The 9,540-nt window shown below is 43.1% G+C and overlaps 1 protein-coding gene across 3 annotated transcripts in view; it reads right to left on the minus strand.

Moving 5' to 3' along the window:
- Positions 1-640: 640 nt before the first annotated feature.
- The window catches only part of SENP5 (SUMO specific peptidase 5), a 20,670-nt gene continuing 11,770 nt past the window's right edge, over positions 641-9,540 (minus strand). For all 3 annotated transcript variants that reach the window (XM_025195966.1, XM_006017124.3, XM_025195967.1), the window contains 5 exons: positions 7,528-7,605; positions 4,939-5,076; positions 2,787-2,870; positions 1,284-1,334; positions 641-1,187 (listed from right to left, as the gene is read on the minus strand). In XM_025195966.1, the coding sequence (XP_025051751.1) occupies positions 1,077-1,187; positions 1,284-1,334; positions 2,787-2,870; positions 4,939-5,076; positions 7,528-7,605 (462 nt within the window). In that variant the 3' untranslated portion in view covers positions 641-1,076. The remainder of the gene's footprint in view (positions 1,188-1,283; positions 1,335-2,786; positions 2,871-4,938; positions 5,077-7,527; positions 7,606-9,540) is intronic.

Genomic DNA, 9,540 nt, shown 5'->3' on the forward strand with positions numbered 1-9,540 from the left:
GAGTGACTGTTTTCTTTGATAGGGAATGCAACGAAGGGGAAAGGAATTTGAATAAACAGTACAAGTGAAAAGGGAACTCAGTTCTAGCATGCAGGCAGAAGTGAAAGATTAAACTGAGATGTGCATAAATTGGCTGTTTTTCAGAGAGACTCGGAAACAGCCGGTTAAGATTCAAGTACTTAGTTACCAAGATAACCTGGCTTTGGCTAAAACCAGCTGTGACTCTTCAGCATCAGCTTCATAAGTCTCCCTACCATAGCCACGAACGCACACACACGGCTCTCAGGTATATGAAAATACTATCAATCTGATTGGCTGAACATCTTCACACTTTTTATTATACAGTCAAGTGCTGAAGTCTCATTTGTGCAAAGGCTGCTTTCCAACCATAGGAATAAGGTGGTCATGACAGCTAGATAAATGTTAACAGAACAAACCTCTTTTTTTTTTTTTTTTTTTTTTAAATAGTTGCTAATAAAGAAAGTGGGGGGTCTTCCACAAATCAAATTCGTCGGCAAATTTAACCTGCCTAAAAATAAAATAAAAAAAGGTGGGAATTCAGTACTACACAGCCACAATGAGAAAAAGTGGAATTTGAGATTTCAAAAGGTTCTAGCTGCTCTTTTTATGGCATTGAGTCTTTTTTTTTTTTTTTCTTGATACATTCAAAGCATTATTGCATCAGAAAAACGGGTCATGCATCTTTATGTTTTCAGACAATTTTTTAACCTGTATTCTGTCATTTCTAGCTACATTTCAAAGGTGCACCAAATCTACAGTTTTATACTTTTTTTTTTTTAGTCGCATGCTCTGCCTATACGCATGCTTAGATAATAAATATTAAATACAGGAAAGAACATAAAAGAGAATCGAACTGACATTAGGAATATTTTGTGGCAGCTCTCTTAAGTTCTGCCAGTTAAAGAGCATGTCAGAAAAAGTTGAGGTAACAATAGTGGCCACACCACTCAGCTGAGACTTGTTTGAAATTCACGGAAGTTTTCAGAAATTCAAGTACACAAACACCAGCTGGAGCTCTTCAGAAATGCCAGAGGAATAGCTTGACTTTAGTTTTATTATTCTATTAACTGGCGATCACACAGCTCCTTGTAAATCCTCTTTCTTACTCGGGGCATATCTTCCTGGGAGAACTGAAAAGGCTGGTCTAAGGCGAGGCACTTGCAGTACTGAGGAAAATGAAAAGGCTGAATTGAAATAGGGACATTCACGAGGCAAGTCCAACGACAAAGGCCAGGCGAGGTTTTTAAAAATGACACTCTTACCTGGAGCACGAAAACCCCACAGTCACTGTCGTTTTTCTGTTGTGGAATGCACTGAGCGGGGATAAGAAAGGAGAAGTTAAGTGACACGCATCGTCCTCAGCTGGTCTTTCATTTTCATTCAAAGCTCTATTTAACATTCAAAATTAGGCCCTGTAAGGAAAAAATCGATGAGCTCATTTCATAGACGTTAGGGGCTGGAAGGGACTTTATGAAGATCATCCGTTCACTGGTAACCAGTTGCTCTGAGGCTTTCGCAAACGGAGTTGCCGTTACACCATGTGATGAGAACTCAATACTTTGCTGGCATCAGGATGAGTAGCTCGAGTGTACAAGTTGAGATAAAAAACCGACAATGGCTCTTCCACCTGTGCCACATGTTCCACATCCCACGCAACACAGTTTCCTCCCAATTACTTTAAGTAAATATTTGAGCACCACTACCTACTTTATATGGGCCAGACTTAAAAAAAATGCATCAAAGTCATACAAGCCAAGAGAAGCGCTTCGCAAAAGGTGACTCGAAAGCAGCAGGAAAGACAATCTGCGATCAGGCCAGGGAAAGAAGTTTTTAGGTTACGGGTCTGAAAACTGCCTAGATTCTTCCAAAATAGCAAAGACTTCATCCCAAAGCAACAAACCTTTCCATTTCTGGGTTTTGTCGGTTCTACTCATTTTTAACCCATCTCCCCACTCTACCTCTGATACTAAGCATGCCTTTAAATTTATGACATTGCAAGAAGAAAGGCTCATTCTTTTTTTATACCTCAAGTCAGTCTCTCGTGAGGCTATGCAGAATTGGAAAGGGGGCGGGGAGGACAGAAAAAAAAAGAAGCACAAAGACCATCTTAGAATTTGTACCAAAGCCTAAAAATATCCTGGGTGAGCAGGTTGCTCCTGGGTGACTGTCTGATGTTCGATGACCTGTTTAGTGTCCTCCAAACCATTACAGGAGTTATGCAAGTCAAAAAATCCCTCATTTGCACTTCACGTGAGTTGCTTCCTTTTAGTCGCTGCCAGCTCTGCTTGTTAATCAACATAGTGCTGGTGGAACGCGTCAGGCTGACAGCCACGAAGACCAAAGCTCCCGATCCATAGCATATGCACAATATACACAGCAGCAGTGCCAGACTTCTGCTTCCCCACCTCCCCTACAAAAGGCCACTTCAAACTGTTTGGAACCGGTACTTGAACACTGGAGGAGAGCTGGTCTCTATAGCTCGTTCCATCCTCAACCTCCCTGCCAACATGGAAGCAGACAGTAATGGCCTTGCAGCATGAATACTTATCTGCTGGACCCAATTTATGGAATAGATGGGATTAGGGACCTGTGAGAGAGCTCAACCAGTGACAAGAAGCCCATGGTGCCCCGATCCTACCATCTGCCTTTTAGCTTCAAAGATAAATATTTACTGCTTCTTAAAACTCTACAGCTACAAGAGTGCAGATGGCCTACTTCAAGAGGCTAATGCTTTGGAGGGATTTACAGTAGGTTCTGGCACTTACCTTTGTAACAGCAGTCTGCCAACCCTGAAGAAACTCAGGATGATTCTTCTCCTTTGCTTCAGTTAGTAAATACTTTCGTATGTTCTTTAAAAAGAAAAAAAAAGAAGCAGGAATCAGAAACTTCCCACTGCCCAGCAGTTACAACCAAAGAAAAAAACACCTATGAGGATCCTTGCTCTTATCTGTGCAGAATGGATGACATTTCTTTTACGTAAGGAGGGAGCACAGACCTCATACAGGAGAAATTTCACCTAAGGTAAGTTCAGCAGTAGGTGTTAAGGTGGCAATTGATTTCAGTGGGGACAGCATCTTCTTGCATCAAGGCTGAATTTGGTTCTGTAGTCTGCCAGGAGCAGCAAATGCCCCAGGCGAGAGAAATTTCCACAGCTAGATTGGACACGTCTTTTCCAGCATAACCTTGCATTTGTTCACACGGAGATGGCCAAGACGGCCAAATAGACCATGTTCGGCTCTTTCCCACATATCTGGGTTTCAAGCCCTCTGCAAGTCAATCACCTCCACTGCTTGGCTCTACCAAGGTGAGTTGTGCAAGTGGCCTCCAAGGAACACCAACATTTTGTGGGAGCATTTTTCCACGATGGGCAAAGGCCCAGCAAGTTTGGTGGAAAATGGAAAGAAGGGGACACACTCTCTGGTTGGCAGCATCTCTGCTTCACTCAGGCACCTCTAATTCTTGACAGATCGTAAGTCCATTTGACTAAGTCTCAGCTGAGCTTGAAATGTTGGCCTCCAAAATGAACAAGACTGGTGTGGGAGGGAAGGGCACACAGACCTGTTTGGGTGTATTGATGGGGCACTGTGGCAGGTGCCCAAAATAGTGGAATGGGAGGAAGGAAGAATGGTGGGAGCTCCTGGTGCATGCAAAGCAGCCTGACCTATGGAAGCAAAAAAGCAGGTGACCCCCAGTTCTGTAATCAGCAGCTTCATCTTTGGCAAACACTGGCAGAAAACAAGTATTTTCATGTTCATGTCCTGATGATGGGCTCTCCAGGGTACAGTAATTGCTACTCTGCCTTAAGATGACAACCATGCACACTTGGAAGTGGAAGCCTGCTGCATTAGCAGGCAATTAAGGCAGCAAAATTATGCCTTACAAAAAAAAAAAAAAAGTGGTCATTATATTTGCTAGTCCAGGCACAAGCCACTTGCCTGTGCTTTACCTCAACGATTAATATTTTGTTTGATGAAACGTATTATTTGTCCAGGTGACAAATTTTAAAAGTCTAAATAGTTATAATTTTAAAACTAAAGGTCCCCGACTCCTGATCCCTCAAAAAATAGGGCAAAAAAACTACAACTGTCTTTGGTTCACACGGTGTCAGAACAGCAATTTCCTTTAAGGAACGGATCTCTCTTACTGTACTTGGCCTTTGGCATTTGCTTGTGTGGAGATTAAGGTAACAGTACAGCAACAGAAGGGTTTGTTAGATGCAGTTTGCTAGCAGGTTAAACCAGGAATTCGCAGCCTTTTTACTCTCAAGGCAGCCCTCAGAAAATGCCAGCTCTTCGTTTTCACTCAGTTTTTGAGTGCACAAAAATAAAAAAAGATCAATTCTTCTGTTGCAAAGAACACGGACAGGCCACAACAGATCAGAGCAGTGTTAACACTACAGATTCCTATTTGAAACCTCTGGGTTCATCTTGCAAATCGGGTTTGCACACCTAACCATGCCAACAGCGTTTTGCACCCCAATGGCACCACTGAAAGGCTCTCAAGGCACCCCAGAGTACCACAACGCACTAGTTGAGAATCACCGGGTTAGATGGACGCTTGACTGGCATGGTTTAGTCAGGGACAATCCTGCCTTAAGCAGAGGGCTAGACTGGATGCTACTTCCCAAAGTCCCTTCAAGCCTTACTTCCCTATGATCCCGTGTGTCCTGTTCCAAAGTTGGTATGGATTCTGCCACCCTAAACTAGGTTTGAGCCTGAATTTTCCCCACCTGTGAAACTACTTCATTATCTCTGTGAAAAGCTGTGCAACTACAGATGAAGCAAACAGCATACTTGCCAAACACTCCATTATTGCAAAAGCTGATACCATGCATAGAGTTATTTATTTTGGAGAGGATAAAAAATGACATTTCTAGAGCAAAAACTCAAGTGCGTTAGCTATAATCATTCCTCTTACCTCTACACAAAATTTAAAATGGATGCCTTGGGAATCATAAAATGAAATAATTCGATTGGGGATGTTCACTGTAATGAGGGACCAGTGGACTTCCAGATGAATCGGAATGAGCAAGAGGGTCTTTTTGAACAAATCCACCTGGCAAATGAAACAAAACACACATTACAAAATCAATTCACAGACTGCAGGAAAGCTAGGCGTGCATCCTGCAATGCTATACTTACACAGCTTTGCTCTCTCCTGACCCCAAAATAAGAGTTCTCTCTGAATCCATCCCATAAAGATCCTTCACATGCATTTCAGTCATATGCTCGCTTAAAGTATTAGGTGCGAGACATGACTGCGGTACAAGACTGACCAAACATGGTGGGGTTCCACCTTTAGTCTCCATCTGTGATTGTGGCAAGGTGGACTCAATTCACTTGCTAAAAATGGAAGATTGGGGGACTAATTTTTATCCAAGGTTGACAACACAACCTGGAATCAACAGAGATCATTTATACACATTCGGCAAGGAAGTTCCTGCATTCTGAACCCTGCTAGTTTGTATTGACTGCACAGTGCTGATGCCAGTAAAAAATGGGTCAGCAAATTAAGCAGTCACAACTCAAACTCCATAAACAAACAGCAGGCCTGTGCAATTTTCTAACCCTCATTCACTGCAACATGCCACTATGTTCTTGCCCAATTAACTGCAGTTCATCAGGGAAGAGTCAGAGTCTCTAGAGGAAGAACCGCAAGGTGCGTACAGCACCAAGCCTAGTCTGCTCTGCAAGCCGCTCCAGCCAGCCATGTCACGGAAAGAAGAGCTGTGATCTGCAAATTCAGCAAGACCACAGGGCTACTAGAGACTTAATCTACAAGTAGGCATCTGAGGGCATACCGCAACAGTAAGGTAACTTCTGGCAAGGAACGATGGTGGTGGCGTGGTCACCCTTCTCCAAGAAGAGCGACTGCAGCGCATCATGGGAGATGGAGTCCCGGAGAGAAAGGTCTCTACCTCTGACTCCCTTTTCTCCTCTCTAAGGTAGTGTCTGATGGGACTCCATCTCCCATGATGCACTCGGCACTCCTCTTGGAGAATACATGACCCTGGGTGTGGGACATCACAGGAAGTGTGGGCACCGCTGCACCTGCTCCATAAAGGCACTGCAGCAGCATCTCGTAAGCATGATGTTTCAGTTTGGGGGTGAAAAAAATTCACATTGAGCAATTTAATGATTTTTTTTTTTTGGCCAATCCTTGAAATTCTGCCCCACCTTCGCCCTCAACCTTGAAACACAAGGGGCAGACTGCAGTGCATATGGAACAATCTTTGGTGATACTACAAGGGAAAAAAACAAGTTTCCCTTCCATGCACTCTTGCAGCAGAAAGCAGAACTCCACTTGGACTTTGGACTGGGCTGCTGAATAGCTCGATTCCTGATTTAAGGGACTTTTGTAAAGATTTGAGTGCAATATTTTTTCACTCGAGTTTCACTTAACTGTCTTCGTCCCCATTTGAACGCTCCCTACCAGGCACGATCCAAGTGCTCAAGGACATGGGAGCCAAGAAGTGAAATTGAACTATTTTGTTTCACTTTAAGAATTTTTGCAAAAAACCCCACAAAATAGTAATATTTAGTGCAAAGGGAGAAAAAGAGAGAGAAAGCCAGACTTGTTTTAAAAAATTCCAGATTATTTAAGATGAGGATTTTGATCAATGTAGCCCACTAAAGAATACTGTGTACCAGGCACACTTCAGAGAGGATGGATTTACAACATTCATATTCACAGAAGCATAGGGCTGGAAGGGACCTCCTGAGATATAGCCCCCCTGATCTGGGCAGGAAAGGCTGCTGGGGTCAAATAATCCCAGCAAGGTGTGCATTCATGTATTAGTGCACACCATTCCTAGTTGTGAGGAAGCTTTATTTAATTTTCTTAATACTTGTGTTAAAACAGGATTCTCTCTCAACAACAGTGCTAAAAATGCATTGTGGGCTTCAGCTGTCACCTCCTCATTTCCATAAGAAATCTGCAATTCTCTCTCACAAAGGCTCTCTCCAAGCTGACCTAGGGTGTGGAAGTCAGGCTGAATACCTTCCTTCTTGCAGATCACCAGCAAACAGGGTAACCACACAGGGTCATTAGCTACAGGCTCTCTCTTTAGGATAGCTGGCCAGGAGTAACCTTTTCGAGTTTAACAAACAATCCCATTGATGGGACAAACATTATTTGAATTCAGCTGAGCTGCCCAGAAGCCGAGTGGCTGGGAAGCACTAGGAGGTGGCTAAAAAGTGGCAAAACAGAACTGATTCCCATATGTATTTAACAGTTCGACAAACCATACAAATTCACACACAGAGTTTACCCACTTAAAGATGATTCAGTTTACAAAGCTGGCTTTCCAAAAATTTCACCACACCAAGTAAAATGGGGGCGACCCGCTGGCTTTTCGGGATTTTGTTTTGGATTGTTACTAGCCTTTTTAATAGGGGCACTTTAATATTTCACAATAGCACTTCTGTCCTAGTCACAGGAAGCATCAGCATGCACTAGCTTAGCCCATACAAGTGGTAAGCAATAGAAAATAAAATGAAATACTACCTTTTTAGTCCATCGTTTTACTCCGTTATATCCTTTGGTTACCAGCTGCCTATGAAAAAAGCTGTTAAAGAAATGAACCTAGAAAGGCAAATTAAAAACAGAAGTGGGCTCAGAAGTGTTCATAAATGTATGCGCAGTCACTCGCAAGAACTTATACAAAACTAAACATTTAAACTGGCTATTTAAAAACAGCAGTGAAATTAAATTTAAACTAGCTACCAAAAGGGACAAGCAACTTGATGGGTGTTGCGGTAAGCCTTGCATATCAGTGTTGTTTAGAAGGAAGATAAAGCAGCCTTTATTCCCCTAAAAGCATCCGACAGAGTAGTGTTTACACTTCAAGCCTTGCTATTGCCAGACCTCTTGTGTGTCACTCCAAGGTTTTGTTCGGGAATAGAGGAGCCGAGAAGAGTTATTGCTATTGTTCCTCCCCCCCCCAGTCCCAGGGATTAAAAATCCCCATTCTCTCATTGTCCCCACATAATAAATTTGCCAGAAGCTGTTTTCTGCTCCATGACTCAAAATAAATGCATAAATAGAAGCTGAACATCAAAAAAAGTCATGAAGTTTAACATAACATGGTCATTGGCATTCAACCCCACGGCCAGTTCCAGACTTCAGACAAAACACAGGCATTCGATCGTTTCTGAGTTGTACCGCATCCGCTCTGCGAGCAACTAGAACTGCTTGTGTGGACAAAGACGGCAGACTTCTAAATTAGAAAAAACCTCCACAAAAGCTCTGTGTTAACCCTTCTATTACCCTGTACCATTAACATTTGCAATTAAACAGATCACTCTGCACTGGCACTCAATCAGTCACATCTCACGTATTTTAACACGTCTGGTTTTGATACATTTTGCTGGTAGTGTGGGTGTAGAAAGCTCAAGTGATTACTTGAACAAAAAAGTCAGACTTCAGCATTTGAAAATGCAGAACAGCCACTGGCTATTCCAACAGAAACTTCAAAACTGCATTCTACTAGGGACTAGCACAAGATCTCCCACGAGGATTTAAATTATGCGCTATTAAAAAAGAAAGAGTGGGTGGGGGTAGACAGATGCAATCTCCAGTACCACAACTCTGGTGCATGCTTAGAAAGCACAAGGAATACTAATGAAGAATTACCATCACCACTTTAAGAAGAGAGAGAGAAAAAGGCAGTACTGTTCACTCTGAGCATGGACATTGGAGGGTTACGGCTGGAAGAGCCGATCTAAAAATGGCTTTCTGCAGTTCTTCCTTTGTGGTCTTAATAATTCCATATGAGATTTGTCCAACTTGCTAGTAAACAGATGGCAGTTTAAAAAGAACATTGCTACAAAGCCACTCCTGGGACCTGAAACTCAAGATGGGTTTCTCTGCCCCAAGCCTCCCTGTTGGGAGCTAGAAACACCACGTCCAGAAAGTAGCTCACAATTGTGTTGATGCATGAAGCAGAAGAGAACCCATCTCGTTTCTGTGCACGGGTTGGGCTCTGAGAGTCTCACTGGACTAGAAGCACTAAAGGTTTGCATCAGCACAGCAAACCAAGACATTGAATGGACAGGAAATACAAAGGGGCCATTTCCCCATGGTCACTGAGTCACTAGGAGGAACTTTAATCCAAGCTAAACCTTCCTTAAAGAAGCCAACTATCTCAGCTTGAGAAATGTTGCAATAGCATACTAAGAACAAAAAAGTGGTATCCCCTCCCCTCCCCTCCTAAATATCTGTCCCACAGAAAAGTCTCCCAGTTCACCACAGCCCCAGACAGCGCAGATTGCCAGAGCAGATATGGCCTTGCTATCTCCCTCCTCATCTAGAAGTGTAGCTACCTAAATGAGGTGCTGTACACACACCAAGAAGCCCTGATGCAACTCCACAGCTGGATGCAACATAACTACATCAGCATAAGGCTGCGCTGGGTCACACTGGGAGCATCTCATCCTGGTTCAGGCTGCCATAAACTTTGCAGCTTTAACCTGTCTTCCATAGGTCTGAAATCCCTATAGCCTTAAACCACCTTTTCCT

This window comes from Alligator sinensis, unplaced genomic scaffold (genome assembly GCF_000455745.1).
Source record: "Alligator sinensis unplaced genomic scaffold, ASM45574v1 scaffold301_2, whole genome shotgun sequence".
Taxonomy (NCBI): domain Eukaryota; kingdom Metazoa; phylum Chordata; order Crocodylia; family Alligatoridae; genus Alligator; species Alligator sinensis.